This window comes from Pelmatolapia mariae, linkage group LG1 (genome assembly GCF_036321145.2).
Source record: "Pelmatolapia mariae isolate MD_Pm_ZW linkage group LG1, Pm_UMD_F_2, whole genome shotgun sequence".
Lineage (NCBI taxonomy): Eukaryota > Metazoa > Chordata > Actinopteri > Cichliformes > Cichlidae > Pelmatolapia > Pelmatolapia mariae.
In genome coordinates, this window is record NC_086227.1 from 4,543,938 (window position 1) to 4,560,740 (window position 16,803).

At 40.3% G+C, this 16,803-nt stretch overlaps 1 protein-coding gene across 4 annotated transcripts in view; it reads right to left on the minus strand.

Moving 5' to 3' along the window:
• Positions 1 to 9,570, minus strand: part of arnt2 (aryl-hydrocarbon receptor nuclear translocator 2) — a 68,958-nt gene extending 59,388 nt beyond the window's left edge. Inside the window, exons 1-2 of one of the 4 annotated variants that reach the window (XM_063470470.1) lie at positions 9,273 to 9,570; positions 2,059 to 2,170 (exon numbers count right to left, since the gene is read on the minus strand). In XM_063470470.1, coding sequence (XP_063326540.1) covers positions 2,059 to 2,170; positions 9,273 to 9,303 — 143 coding nt within the window. In that variant the 5' untranslated portion in view covers positions 9,304 to 9,570. The remainder of the gene's footprint in view (positions 1 to 2,058; positions 2,171 to 9,272) is intronic. The other 3 variants (XM_063470485.1, XM_063470477.1, XM_063470493.1) reach the window with 3 other exon arrangements.
• Between the last annotated feature and the right edge of the window lie 7,233 nt (positions 9,571 to 16,803).

A 16,803-nucleotide genomic window follows, 5' to 3' on the forward strand; every position in this document is an offset into this window, starting at 1 on the left:
GCCCTCTCATCCACTGGGAGAAACCCCAACATACAGGCAGCAAGATGAGGGGATAGTACGATCCCACCCCAGCCTGGTACCTCTCACCAAAGTCAACTCCAGACTGAGACGGAGTCCAGTCTCTCTCCAGGAGACCGGTTCCAGAGCCCAAGCCGTGCATGGAGGTGAGCCAGACTATATCTCGCTGGTACCTCTGTCAAACTCATGCACTAACAGGCTCCTTCCCCACCAGAGAGGTGACATTCCATGTCTCAGTCACTAGTTTTGGTAGTTGGGGATCGGTCCGCCAGGGCCTCCGCTTCTGGCCACCGCCCAACACACTTTGCTACCAACCCCTACAGTGCCTCCTGCGAGTGGTGGGCCAACAGGAGCATGGGCCCATTTCCCTTTTTCAGGCTGTCCCTGGCTGGGCACCATGGACTAAGGCCTCACCACCAAATGCACGCTCAAACAGTTATTGCATTGCTAAAACAGTTATTAATAACTTATAACTATAAACTATCTGGCAAGTGCACTTTTTAGAAACCTGGTAGAAAACCCAGTGCTGTCCAGGTAAAAGGTATCTAGACTTTCCTTAGTGCAAAGAAAAAACAAGTTTTCTTTTTAATTGCTGTTAAGAATACTTGCTGGAGAATTAAAACTGTTATGCACACTGTCTGCAGGCAACAGAGAACATTTTTAGCTGTTCGTTACCTTGACATCATTTCGAAACCACACAAACACGTGAACACATTCACATACACTGTGAGCTGAGCACATACAGCAGGAACACCATAGAGAGGAGTAAACTGTATTGCAACCTTGTGCCATACCTTACTCTCTACATTGCCTGTGCATGGGTTAAGTGCACTGTTAAGTGTAAACTGACCAACTAATGTACAACAAACAGAAATATACAAATCAAGTCTAGAGCAATCAATTTGTATTCCAAATCATTCTTTTAATTCTGTGACTTCCATGCTAATGCAGTCTGCTTTCAGTATGAGATGTGGTTCCATTCTAAATAAATCCTTTTTAAAGTTGAAATGACAGACAAATTCAAACAACTTATTTCCTCTTCCATTTTCCATTGGCCACTAGAATATTTTTCATATAAAGAGGTGAGAAAATATCCTTGCACATTTTATCACTCACTGAAACTGTGAATGATAGAACAGTATTAACAGTATACAGTTACTTTTTTAGTTAATACTGTTAATGAATCACAACTCGATGGAAGGGAGGATCATTGTTGGCTTTTTCCTGCAGAGAAAACAGCTGGACCTCACAAATAGTATCTTGTGCGGAGAAACTATTCTTATAACGAGTCTTCTAAACAATATGCTTTCAAAGTTTGAGACACCAAAATAACTTCTAGTTTTTCATTTAAACCTTGATTGTCTTTCTGGTATTGAGATTGTGGGATGCAACTACGTGAGCACCCATGCTTCTTAGAAAAATCAATAATTATTATCAATAGACACAATGTGTTGATAATTACTATTGATAATAGAAAAATGCTGAACTACTGCATTTTTCCATTATCAATAGCAATGAATCTTGCTGCATCAACAGAGCAAGAATCAGTTCCATGTCCCACAGTGGAACCCAACTCCACTGAGCAGTTTGCAATTAGCAAGTGGTGAGTTTATTGCAGCGAGTTGTCTAGCCATGAACTGTGTAATCATACCGCTGTGAATTAGAAATACCAACGTGTTAAATCTTGCATGGTTTCAACGAGGATGAGAGAGGCTTAGCATTGTTCCCAGAAGTGATAAAAATCGCTCTTTGATGGTGTATTCATTGCCCAAATACAGACATGTAGGTGCAGATAAATTTAAAAGCAGAAGACAATAAGAAAATTTGTCTTGTCAATACAGTTATGCTGCAGTATTGAGGACGCTGCGAGAGTCCTAAACCTCAATACAATTACACTGATTGCATTTACTAGTTCAGAATACAGTAAATTTAACACTAATAGAATTTAAAGGACTGATGACCCAACAAAGCTTTTTTGATCCTTTAACATCCTAATTTTAAAGCTAATTTCCACAGCATATCAGCAGTAAAGACACTCACCCTCCTGATCTCCTCTTGCCCCCACGACCTGGGACGGCTCCACCCATCCTCACCGGTCCAGATCCAACAGCTCCTGGCATTGAAACTGTCCCTGGCAACTCACTGCCCATTTCTGGAAGATACAACAGAGGGAGGACTAACTATGGTTCTAATCTTAAAGCAATATAATTTGCAGATGTGTGTGGTGAGCTATAAAACTGTTTCTATGCTTGTGTGTCCTCTGTGAGTGTCACCAGGGTCTGTATGTGTCTTCTCCATTGCTTGATATAAACTGTAATTTGCAAATGTGCATTTGAAGTACTGTAAGATGTGTCAAATACTCTAAACTACTCGCATGTATGTTTATATTGCTTTTATGTTACAGTGCTGTTAAAAAAATATTTGTCACACTTTCAGATTATCAAACACGTTGTTAGACAAAGATAACTTATTTAAATACAAAATATGTTTTTTAAATGATGATTTAATTTATTAAATTACTGCCAAGGGTGGCAGCAAATACTTATCACAGCACTGTACCTGTTTAAATACTACCATAACAGCCAAGACAGCAAAGTTGATGAAAAGCAGCCCAATTAAAGTTCCTGACATTCACACAAAAATGACACAGAGGCTTTTTACCTTTACCTACTATCATCAAAACATGACATGATGGAAAGACCTCAGCAAGAATGTTATTCTATCCCTCAGAGCTCAGCAGACTTGGAGAGTCAATATTAGTGCACTATGATGACTTGTGGTGGCACATGGGAGTAGATCAACTTATTAAGAAACTGTTGATTTTCCTTGTAAAAAGACTGGATGTAAACTAACTTTTATCATTAGAAAAACCTGTTGTCTTTTTGTATACTGCAATAGTGGTACTCTGCCTGAGATGTGCAGATGAAAAAGTAGCTGAGGGTTTTCCTTGACCTAACCCAGTTTTTAGTTTTAATGCGCCAAGCTGGCTCAATAGCTATGCAGCTTTCATGCTACCAGGCAGAAGCAGCATGTTGTGATTTTAATCATAGTATTGGTGGCCTACATACACACACACACACATATATATACACATTATATATATATATATATATATATATATATATATATATATATATATATATATATATATATATATATATATATATATATATATATATATATATATATATATATAGACACACACACCCTTGTTAATGGGCTTGTATTGAATAATGACGCCAGTAAAAATACAGGCTTCCTCTTTTACTCAATATTAAGCTGGTACAGTGTGAGGACTACATTCTATGCTACTTGAGTCTCTATCATCACTCTGTGCCTCTACATCTTTCTGCTCCACTCACTCATTAAGCCAGGTGAAATGGATAAGCGAAGCAAACCTGCCAGTATGGCCCAGTGCACAAAGTAAATTGATTAAAATTTGATACAGTATGTGTTACTGCACCCAGAGATATATACATACACAATCTCACATGCACACAGACACAAACACTGCACTAAATAAAGCAGGCTAAATGTCTCATCATTGTTGAGTGCCATAACAAAATGATGATAAAAACCTGATCTATACAACAAAAAGGAACCTAGGAAATTAAAAGCCACTAGTAACACCAGTACAAACATCCCTCATATCAAATAGGTGTCTGTTCTCTCGTAGCTCTGTTTTTAGCCTCCGCCATCTTCTAATCTACTTTTTTTCACTATGTTGATGAGACGGTAACTAAATGTCAGTGTGCTGTTTGGAGCCAAACAAGTAATGCACCAAACTTTGTGTCGAAAACATCTGCCTGCTGTCCCCAAAAAGCAATGAGAAACTGGAACAAACTGGTTATTCTTTTTAAGGGATTTTAAGCTTCATCAAAACAACAAGATCCTTTTAGTGGCTCCATAGTGTAGTGGTTTACACATTCACCTAACAAACAGAAGATCCCCAGTTCGATCCCAGAAGGAAAAACAAATCCCTTGGGACTTGTTCCTTGTCAGGAAGTGCATCAGACATTAAAATCTGCCAAATCAAATACAGAACTACCCGCTGTGACCACCCCCGTGAAGGCAACAGCTGAAAGGAGATTAAAACATTAAGTTCCATTTGCATTATCATACACTGGTACTATTACTGTGCATTATATTTCATACACTAAAGGACAAAATAAAAAAGTGCATTTTTTATATCCCTCAGAGTTGTACATGTTCCCTTTGGTGGAACTCTCTTAAAGAGAGTCAGTGAGAAGTCTGGAACTCGACCAGTATGCAACTTCAGAAAGCCAGAAGTAAAAAAGCCCTGGGGTTAAATCCATTAATGAGCCTTTGGGGAGACTGAAGGAAATGCTGTCTACTTTCTCCTTTTCAATCACTGCACACCCTTAACCAAGGTTGTTTCTATTCCCGCTCTTCAGTCACGCTTTATTTCTGACCTCCATAGTTTTTTTCCCTAGCCACAAAGTTTAACAAACAGCCCTCAAAAAGGAGGATTATTACACACTCAAAATACCACTATACACGTCTTTCACGTTTCTTTACTGGAGTTAGTAAACTAATTCAACAGTGAATCCATTCATTAATTATTTGAGTGAAGCTAGCTAAATAACAAAAAACAAATGCTGCTAAAGACACATGCAGTGAAAGTGGAAATTATATCCTTAGTTTTAACCTAAAACTCATTGTTGCACCCAGGGGCAGCACAAAAGTGACCCCGCTTAAGCTAATTTTTAGTTTTAGTCCCCTTGATTTCCCCCGAGTTATCAGTTCTGTCACTAGTTTGCTAACATGAACTAATGGAAGTCTATTAGACGCAACAAACCAACCAACCCGGTAACGTAGAAGATGGCGCTGAACATGTTTTTAAAACTTTAATTTTAAGCACTTAAAAAAAACAAAAAACAGCTTCTAAGAGTTATAACTATGTCAGTTTTGTAGTGTTTCATGTCTCCTTTAATTGTCATGGTTAAAATGTTGAACACCGTCAGTGTTTCTCTATACCTCTGCCATCATTCCTCATGATGAATTATCACTTATTATCACGTAGAAGTCAAAGGCCAAAATGTAAAAGACTTGATTTTAAAGGTAACATTATCTGTATTCACAAACTATGTTTACTGAGCAGGTGTCTAAATCGAATCCAAATGATATAGCCTGTACAGTTACACAGGGCTTGTTTGCAATATGGACTTGACTATGAAATAGTAACCTCTTGTTTCTAAAAATACAGCTTGTCACAATCATACATTAATGCTGGCATGTTGGCTGATAATGTAAGTAGAAACGTGCAGAACCCTTAAAAATATATGCCTCAAGTCACTAAGTTTCACTGCTGTATAAATGGACAGTTAATTGTTTAGTCCCTGTGTGTAAATATGGTTTTTGGGGACCTTTTCTGTAACTTAAATACTCCCAACAGCTTAACCTAGGCGAAGCTGGGATCGGCTTGAGCATCCCACAACCCTAATCTAGACAAGCTAGTCTGATAGTGAATGGATGAATCCAATAAAAGTAGTGGGAAAAGCTCAAATTTCTCCATAGTACAACATGACATGTTTAAATGTTTCTCTACAGTCTTGGAGGGATATTCTGATCTGCTGTTATATACTGTTCAATATGTAACAATATGATCTTGATGATTCCACTCAGCCGCTTACATACTCTCAGCACTACCAGCAGCACGTGTAGCAGGGGATGGAAGGTAAATAAATAAAAACTCCATTATTTTTCCATTTCAAAATAAAAATTCCTTAAAAATGACATCCTTGGCACAGGGCTAAGGAGTCAGAACTGTTATGATTTAAATAAAATATCTGGCTCATTAACTTTCACATGTCCACGGCAGAACTCGGAAGTGTGGCTATGAAACAAACTTTACTTGGAAGGTTTATGAATTGAATAAATCAAAATCAACTGACCTTAGTACAGGTGTATAACAACTTTCTGTTTTTTGATCACTTAGTTAATGGAAAATGATTTCAGCAATAAATAAGACTAGTTTAATTGATAAATGAACAAGTCAACAAGACTAAAGATCTGACCAAGGATGGTCTGCTACATTCTAGCAATTATTCTTCTGTGAGCTGCAGTTTAATTTATGGCCTGATTTTTTTTTTTTTATGTTTTTTTTTTTTTTGTCCTCTCGAAGCACACAGACCTCATCAGATCATTTCACTCGTGTTTCTCACCCTCTTACACCAAATGGGTCTGAGCCACAGAATTATGGGAATAATCCTGCAGTGACCAGCCCCTCCCACATCCCTGGGTATCTGGTCTGAGGTCAATGTACCTGACTCTACTGCCATCCCAGGGAAACTGTAAGGCTGTTTTTTTCCTCTGACTGTGCTTAATGACACACAGAGCTCTCACTGCCTGCTCCCACCACATATTGGAATGGCTCATTACAGCACATAGCATAACATGAAGAGAGAACAGTCAAAGTCATAAGTTTGCTGGCCTGGACAGTTGGATGCAGCCTCCATACAAGACATCTGCACTCACTGAGATCTTCTTTAACTAAGAATAAGAAGAATTTTGTTTTGTGTGCTCCCAGTCATCTTCTTTTCTTTCGGCTGCTCGATTGAGGGGTCACAATAGCCGCTCATCTGCCTCCATCTGACCACATGCCTAGAACGCACCTCTGTCACACCAGCCCTCTGCATGTAGTCTTCTCTGAGATCTTACTCTTTTCCTTCTGCCTGGTAGCTTCATATTCAAAATCTTTGGTCCAGTATATCCACTCTCCCTCATCTGCATGTCCCTCTGATTTACTCAATTCTAATCTTGTCCATCCTGCTCACTCCCAATGAAAACTTTAACATCTTCAGCTCTGCCTCCTGTCATTTTGTCAGTGCCCCCTCTTCAAACCATACATCATCACTCTTGCTTCTATCCTTCTGTCAGAAATGACTCCTGAAATTCCTCCACCATGCCTGTTCACGCTTCTTCCCCTTTTTTTCTGCAGTTTTTGTCTGCTGACAGTGCCCTTTCATTGTCTGACAGGACTGTTCATTTTTCATTCTAATTGCACCTCACTTCAACACTCTGTATGCAGCAAAGGTACTAATAACCAGTCAGTTCTTTATTTATATTCCCTTTTCATTTACACTGTCAATGAAGTGACGCAAAGCATTAAGGCTGACCTGTTTCTTCAAGACAGTCTCTGTCATCCGCACAGGAATAATTACTTTGCCGCAGTACTTTTTCAGATTACGTCAACTTGAATTCATTTATGCTACAGTGACATATCATGTGTGACAAGAAAAAAATTCTTAAGGGTGCTCCACACTCACAACCACCTTTGATCATAGGACGAGTGCACAGATCGCCTGAGAAGAGGCAACATTTCTGCAGACAGTCACTGTCTCACTTGGACTGTTGAAGGTTTGCAAATGATTTCTGTCTAACTAATAAATGTAAACAGATTGCAGAGTCTGTGTCCGTGATCACACATAGAGAGAACTCAACTGTATTTGTGCCAGCTGAGTTGAGTCCTGGCTATTTTCTTGTACAACAGGAAAACTTGCTGAGGACAAATGGACTTTTTAAATGGGAATTGCTACCTATGTAGACGGCAAAAAATATGTGACTTTCAATGATTTACCACAGTTAATTACTGTATTATCAAAAACAGATTGCTTGTAATTGACTGCTTGACCCCATTTAATCTCAGACTGTGGAGTGCTCTCTTCTAGGATGTCAGCCACAGAGCTTGAAATCTTTGGTTTGTTGCTGATGAAAATGGTTCTAACCCTTCAGCAGCATTCTGAAACTTGCTGAATGAATTCCAGTGAGTACTGAAGCTGCTGTATAACTTTATCATAATTTCGTGGTTGTTTTCCCTTTGAATTGCCATCAAAATTCAAAAAATTCAACCTATTTAGTAGTATATACTTTCTTTCTTTACCAAGTATTAATATAGCAAACAGGTAGAACTTCACATACAACTTATTTAGTAAACTGGCAAAATTAGGACAATGTATTAGCATTGTAGTGAAATTTTTAGGACTGATTCAAGCAGCTAACCTCTATTAATGCTGATGCTTAACATTTGGTACTGCAGTTGTGTCCGTCTGCATGTCTACAAGTATTTGGCAACAAAAAGCATGTTGAGAGGGGTTTTTAACCAAGTTCCATGCATGCTGCAACTGCCTGTTGCTTGACATGGGCCAAAAGCTGACTGGTGAACGGTGGAGTTCACCAGGAATGGGAGAAAGATTGAAAAAAAAAAAACCCCAAAGATCAGAACAGCATCATGAAAAGTGGCAGACACTGACTACAGTGGGCACTTTTCATTGTTTTTAGCATTTTGTTTCAGTTCGGTTCTTTGCATCTTATAACTTCTCCGTGCCTGGCTAAGGACCGACAACAGCACAGGCAACAGTAGCCCACAAAAGGTTGTGCATCATATTTCTGACACCTGATGTTCTCTGCATCAGTTGTCAGATGGACACTCCGTGTCCACGCACTGCCAACGCACTACCAACGCACTACCGCCGCTGAACCGTAATCTCCCCTCGACTCTGCAGCATGTTTGTGGTCTTTAAAAGTTTAGATATATGGATTCAGCTTACTTGTTTTCACCGTGGCTTGACGCCAGCTTGCAGTTACCTTTCAGTTACTTGTTTATTTACCCCAAACCAAGAGGAAATCCCAAAGTGCAGGGGCAGACTTTTAAATAGCATTCCGCTTTGTTCAAGCGCCCCGGAACATATTTATCGGCTTTCTGTGCAATAAAGAATCAACAGGCACGGAACAGAGATACACGAATAAGGCAAATGTCGATGTGAGACTGCTCCCCTTTCATAAAAACAAGCATTTAAACATCTTAGAGGCAACACAGAGCATATAAAGGGCAATGGGGTACGGCAACAATATGCAAAATAACCTTTTGTATCACTGAGAGAGGAAAGCAACGGGCTGGACAGGCAAACCCATACAGCTAGCAGTTCTACGGGACACGAATCGGAGCAAAAGTATGACAACAACAAATGGGCATAAACCCATAAAATCACACAGCAACCACGTCATTTCGACAGAAGTTGGCTGCAAACCTGGGAAGAAAAGCCTCGCGGTGGTGTGAATGTCGGCTTGGTGGGGGAAGGGATATGGATGCTGGAGCCAGGCTACGGCGGCCTGTCGGAGCTTCGACCTTCTTCAGCAACAGTCGAAACAAAACCCGGCTGCATTTTCTCCTTTACTGTCGTGAACATATCCCATTTTATTTCTCCACCAGCACACTATAACTGCTCACTTACCGGACGGGTTGACCGCAGCCGGGGTTGCCATGTTTCCTCGGCGGAGAAAAATAACAAAACGGCGGCGATGCAGATGACGCACAATACGGCTCGAAAGCCCCCGTGAGAGACTGTCTCTTCTCCGCGGGATTAGCACGCGAGACTCGGTCTAGCCACCAACTACACATCCGCTAAAGCAGCGGAAAATAATGTGGACTCAAGCAGCTAACAAAGCCTGTCTATATAAATATATAAAGAGAAAGAGACAGATGGATAGATTTAAAATATATATATATGACGTATCTTTAATGAAAAAAGTGGTTTTAATAAATTCAAGATGTCTGAATGGTAACACCGCGAGATTTTCGACTTGCTTGAATAAATTAATGTTCTACAGTGTGGTTAGTGTACGTAATGCATGGTGCTTTGAAAGCAAGCATCAGTGGTTTTTAGTGGGCTTGTTTGTTGGGACGGTTGGAAGAATACATTTCCACCTACGATTGTTCGCTGCTCTTCCCCTTGGCACCGAGCCGTGCAGTTGTGGACTTATTACAAGGCTCTTCTCGGCCAATTGATCGTCAGTTGTTAACCTTTGCATTTGTTCTGCCTTAAAATATTATCTCCCATTAAGTATTATTGTAGTATCCGTATCACTGCAGGGTCCTGACTGATGTTCGCGCTATATAATAAAACTGAACTGAGTTTAATTCCTCATTGGCTTGTACCTTTTTATATTAAATCAATCAATTTTGGCAAAACCTGAAACAGTTAAAAAACAAGTACAGGTCTTATTTTCCCTTATTAAAAACTCTACGCACAGGATAATGCAATCTTCGACAACTGAAAAGATTTCACACTTATTACTGATAATAATTAAGAAAAAGACCACCAACACACACACACACACACACACAGACATATATATATATATATATATATATATATATATATATATATATATATATAAGAAACAGAGGAAACTGGATAGGATAAGATGTTCATGTCTATAGATAAGCAAGAAAAAGATTTACTTGTAACTGATTTTGTCAGCATTCACATTATTTTCATCTACTAAATTACATTAGATGAAAATGATTTCATCAGTAAATAATTAAGTTGAGATGATATTTTATTGTGTGAATGAGAGAAGTTGGACAAAGTAAACGCCTCAGTCTCAGCAGATCCTCTGATACTATTATGATCTTCAGTCCTTACTTATTTCACTGCTTCTTATCTTAAATGTAATATATATTAGGAAGGAGTGGTAACATTTCTGTTTTTAAGAAAGTTGATTTAACAGTTATATAACAGTTATATACACTTAATGACAACTTCTTTTCTGTAATACTAACACAGCAAAATAAATTACTACAGTAAGCTTTTAGATGAAAATAAAGGAACTAAAGGATTGGACTATCCAAATAACTTCCAAATGCAAAATACAATAATCAGTGACATAAAAAAATTGCAAATGATTTTAATGATTTTTACTCGCTGTGAGTCCTGGCTTGGCTAAAGTTCATAACATTTGGGAATCACATATATTCTACCATACTGACAATAAATAACATATTCAATGTTATTGAATGTTGTTGTGTAGCTATAGAGACATTCATGAAAAATTAATGCCTTTAAGTGTTTTTCCTTTTGTTATTTTAGTTATATTTACAAGTTTGAAATAAACTATTCTATTCTATTCCAGGGTCAGAATTTGGCATAATGACATAAAAGCCTGCCTTATAACAGTTCAGCCTGATGATTTTTGATATAATGGTGCAAGGGATATTTTCTTGGCACACTTTCCACACCCAATTTAGCAATTTTCAATTTAATATAAACACCACCTCCTACCCAAGTGCTAATGCTGACCATCATCTCTATCCCAGAGAGTTCCCATCTTTTGGCTGTTTCCAGCAGGAGAAGGTGGCGTAAGATCAAAAAACTCAGATCATCTCTGATTGGATTCTTGAACCTGTCAATGAATTGGCTGTACTCAGATGTCCTCCACAGTCCCTGGTCAATTCAAGAGAGTTTGGGATTTGGTAGAAGGAGAAATTCATGTGAATGTGTAGCTGACAGTTCTGAAGGAAGTGTGTAATGCTATTGTATGCCAGAGTTTGGATACACAACTCTTATTAGATAAGGTGATGTTTTGTTTGCATCTTTTTATTGTTGATCAAAAGAAAAATGTAGATTCAGACAAACATCCCCAGTTCATTTAAAGCAGATTTAACTTTTAGCCTGATTAATGCCTTAAATAATACATCCCCTTTTCAAAGTGTAAATGCACATCATCAAATGGCGTAATTTCTTTAACCTTTGAAAACATTCTATCAGTTGTAGCATATGACACCAGAGCTTTTGTTGGCAGTTCAGCAAATACAGTGCCATAAATACTTGCTGCATCTGTTTGGTGGACACACATGCAGCTACACACTGAGAGTGAGAGTGGAGCAGTGGTAGGGTTGTGTGCTGCACTCTGCTCTGCTATGCTTATAAGACTCAGATGCAGAGCGGAGATGCAGCAGCCACCAGTAACTCTTTCCCCCTGCTCTCTGCCCATCTGCCCCCTACATCATCTTTTCCTCTGCCCTCCCTTTGTACTTCCTTTCCATTAACCTGTCATCCTTCCTTGTCTCCTCATCCACTCCTCTGTCCCATTCCCCCGACTCTCTGTCATAGCAGCTCCTCAGTGCAGAGCAGAGCCGTCCTACCTTCAGCAGCTGCAGGATGTGAGGAAAAGCAGGTAAGAAACCCCAACTGTTGTCAGTGCTGTATTTGAACAGCACTGTGTGAGATGTTTTTTTGTAGAAATTAAGGAGGCAGTGGATTGTAATTGCAATTCTCCATTCTTATTTCTGTACCAGAGACTAGAACAGATGGGAGAAATAGAAAACAGGGTATGTGTGTGTGTGTGTGTGTGTGTGTGTGTGTGTGTGTGTGTACGGGTTCGTACTATCCTGGTGGGGACCAAAATCTGACTTTTACTATCCTGGTGGGGACTTTCTGCACCGTGGGGACCAAAATCCAGGTCCCCTCGGGGTTGAAAGCAATTTTCACACTCAAAATGCGGTTTTACTGTCAGGGTTACAATTAGGTTATGGTTAGGTTTAGGGTAAGGGTTAGGGTTAGGCATTCATTTTTAATGGTTAGGGTTAGGGTAAGGGGCTAGGGAAAGCATTATGTCAATGGGATGTCCCCACGAGGATAGCAAACCAGACATGTGTGTGTGTGTGTGTGTGTGTGTGTGTGTGTGTGTGTGTGTGTGTGTGTGTGTGTGTGTTGGGGGGGGGGGGGGGGGGGGGGGTCTGCCTGTTACACCTGCACTAGCATAGTGTCTATGTCCAAAGACATTAGATTAAGTTTACCTATGCATTTGTCATTTCTGATGAAGTGTGGAATAAGAGAAATGCTTAGACAGGTACTCTGGTTAAACTAAAAACTAACCCTTAATTAAGGTTGCATGCAGAAGTCCACAGAGGGAAACAAACACCAAAATCCAAGTTTCTTCAGAGACAATACATGAGTGGAGGTCAAAAAACATCTGAAATTAAACATTTACACTGATTGATCTCGAAAGGTCCATTTGTCATCCTTCACCTGGTTCAAACTATAAATGGCCTTTTTCTTCCCACAAATTTCCCCGTGTTACTGGCTATTTGAGAAGTCTTCACCTTCCTTTCCAAAATGTTGAAAACTGCACACTGTCCTTTTGTAAGTGCTCCAGAATCCATCACCTCCCTGCGTAAACTCTGTTTCCTTCCTGTATCTCTACAGATTTGAAAGTTGACTGCTGTTGATGTTGCGCTGCAGATAGCCTGTTCACACTCCTTGTTTCTGTTCAAAATAAAACTGTGGTTTCTGATTTGGCCCTTTCATGACTTACACTACAAGTCAAAAGGTTGGGCACACCTTCTCATTTAATGTTTTTTCTTTATTTTTACCACTTTCTACATTGTAGAAAGATAAATGCCACACAGAGTTCCAGTAGCAGACACATCTCTACATCAACGGTTCAGAGGAGACTGCGCGAATCAGGCAGGCCTTTATGGTAGCTGCTAAGAAACCATGACTATGGAAAAGCAACAAGCGAAAGAGATTTGTTTGAGCCAAGAAACACAAGGAGTGGATACTGGGCCAGTGGAAATCTGTGCTTTGGTCTGATGAGTCCAAATTTGAGATCTCGGGTTCCACTTGCCATGTCGTTGTGCGACACAGAAAAGATGAACAGATGGTCTCTACTAGAGATGGACCGATCCGATATTAGGTATCGGTATCGGTCCGATACTGACCTAAATTCCTGGATCGGATATCGGCGAGAAATTAAAAAATGTAATCGGATCCATTAAATATCAAAAAAGCACCTCACAAAACTTGCGACACGACGTAACTCGGCTTGTAACCGTAGCACGTCGCGTGATAGAGCGGCTGTGTTTATTTGTAGCCTCGCTAGCAATCCAGCATTTCATCTCCGAGGAAGTGATCCCAGAGAGAAGTAAAGCAAGTGTGTAAGTTCATCTCTGAATGTTTGTAAAGCGTACCTACGTTAAGCTTAACAACCGATATATGGAGCCTCTTCTCTCTCCCTCTCTTGCTGCTACTTCAATCGTGAAACTGCTTAATGATCAGCTGATCGGCTTTTCTGTCGGGAGTCCGTCTCTCTTCTTTGTTTTTGGCCCACTTTGCACCAGAAAGAGGAAACCAGCGGCTGAACAGCAGCAGCACGTTTAACCTTGATAAGCTGTTGTTAGAATTTATTTAATATTACTTTCTAGACCAGGATCCTTTTCTATGTAGCTGACGGCTGGTAACTGTGCAGGGGTGGATCTAGCAAAGTTTAGCCAGGGGGGCCGATAGGGCATTAACAGGGAAAAGGGGGCACAAAGACATACTTTTCTTTCTTATTCTCATTTAAAATGTCTAGCTTTTAATAAATAATTATCTGAATCTTACACCCAAAGTTTTAATCTGATGTAAAATGTATAGAAGTCCATTACTGTATATAGTAACTGTTAAGTCTAATATACCCTAGTAAGCTATAGTACTTTTTCCTTTGGGAAAGTACCATCTGTGCAGTCTGCAATTCTGTAGAAGAAAGATGTTGAATATATTTAATTATTCTTGAAAAATAATTTATTTCTGTGCATTTTTTTCACACTGCATCAAATTAAAGTTGATTACGTCGATTAAGCATCATGAGGTGGAGGGTGGGGGGTGGTTCCCTTTTTTTTTTTTTTGCTGGGAGTTTGCAACCCTATTAGTTAGGTTGCTTAATATTTCTGCTAAGTACTCTTTAAAATACCAGAATAGGAAGGATGGAGTAGGTTTAAGTTTATTAGATTGATCAGTGTTGCTGAACTATGAAATATTTTGGGTGCAGTGTATTTTTTACATACAGGTATAACAGAATAGCTTTAGTGTTGTTGTTTATTTAAACTTGAGTATGAACTTATACAAAATGCAGCAAGATATAAAAAAAAACAGTTTTATTGATTAAAAAACACACTATATCGGATTAATATCGGTATCGGCAGATATCCAAATTTATGATATCGGTATCGGTATCGGACATAAAAAAGTGGTATCGTGCCATCTCTAGTCTCTACATGCATGGTTCCCACCATGAAGAATGGAGGAGAAGGTGTGATGGTGTCAGGGTGCTTTGCTGCTGACACTGTTAGGGATTTATTCAAAATTGAAGGCACACTGAACTAGCACAGCATCCTGCAGCGACATGACATCACATCCAGTTTGCTTTTAGTTGGACCATCTCCATGCTGTGTAAGGGCTATTTGACCAAAAAGGAGAGTGATGAAGTGCTGTGCCAGAATGCCTGGCCTCCAAAGTCAGCAGACCTAAACCTAGTTTGGGATGAGATGGGCCACAGAGTGAAGTCAAAAGGGCCAATCTCCGGGAACTCCTTCATGACTGTTGGAAAACCATTTCAGGTGAAGACTTCATGAAGCTTATCAAGAGAATGCCAAGAATGTGCAAAGCACTAATGAAAGCAAAGGGTTTCTATTTTGAAGAATCTAAAATATAAATCATGTTTTGAGTTGTTTCACACTTTTTTGTTTACCACATAATTCCATATGTGTTCATTCATAGTTTTGATGCCTTCAGTGAGAATCTACAATGTAAATAGTCATGAAAATAAAGAAAAAACATTTAATGGGAAGGTGTGCCCAAACTTTTAACTGCTAGTGTACATCTCCTTTTTTTTTTTTTTTTTTTTTTTTTTTGTCTGTCCCATTTGGTTCTTTAGCCGTCAGAATTGTTGTCTGAAGACCAACAAGGATACCAAATGGATTTATTTTGCCAAATGGATCATCATGGCATTGCCGTATTGGTCCATTTGATCAACTTTTGTTGTTATTATTTATTTTATTTTCAGTAGTTAGAGATGAGACAGACATGATTGGGGGATAGGAAAGGGAGAAAGAAAGAGAGGAAGGAAAAGAAAAACAGAAGGGAAGAGGGACAGTGAGAAAGGGCACTTACAAAGACAAAGAGAAAAAAAAATCTCCTGGATCACCTGTTGAGAGAAAAAGAATAGAAAACAAGCAAAAAAAACAAAACAAAGCAACATACTAAACACAACACCATCATGTTAATCTAGCTAAGTGTAAACAGCAATAAATACTAAATATTGAATGTTGTTGTGCAGCACAGACAGCGCACAATGTGCTTTGAAGTAGCAGCTAAGAAAGGTGTAGTTTATGTCTACGAACAGTGAACACCCATGTGCACACCCGTGTGGATCAGCGCGCTTGTATACAGAAGGTTTCCCCATGTAATGGTCTGCTAGAGGGTGTGGAGGGCCATAGCCCCGTCCCCCAGGGCATGAAGCAGGCATGGAGGAGATCCAGGCTCCAGACATCCAGGGACCCCAGAGTGCGAGAGCCCAAGGAGTACCATCGGAGGGGCATCCGTGCCACCCTCCTGGGAAGGGCTGAGGAGATCCCCAGACGAGGGGTCACCCAGTAGCCACGGAGCAGAAGCCAGAGGGGGCTGCACTGGCGCGCCCGCCGGCTCTGCCGGCAGCCAGCTGTGCCAGAGTGAACCGAGCTGCAGGCCCCGAGGCCGGAGGTTCGAGGGCCCCCTTTGCCCCGGAAGAGGCCTGACCGAGCGACAGGCACCAGGCCCCGCCAAGTAGCCACCGGGAGTGAGCTGGTGTATACCTGAGCGCCCAGCCCCGGAGACCAAGAACCACCAATGCACCGACCCCTGAGTGCATCAGTTACCGGCAGGGAGTGTGGTGAGGGGAGATAGGCCTCCACACTTTGGAGGGCCTGGGTGTTCCCAGGGAGGTGGAGTCTAAGACCTGACCTGACATATAAACACAGACAAACAGGCACACACAGACACAAACATGCATTCCCACCCTCATGCACACATATACAAACACTCAGCACTCATCCAACGTAGGAATAGACATATATGCACATGTACACACAATCGCACTCCCCAAACATACTCTATACCCCGGGTCCAGGTACCCTCGCCCCCAGAGGGGGAAACGGCACCCAGACCCAAGAGATGTGACCCTTTC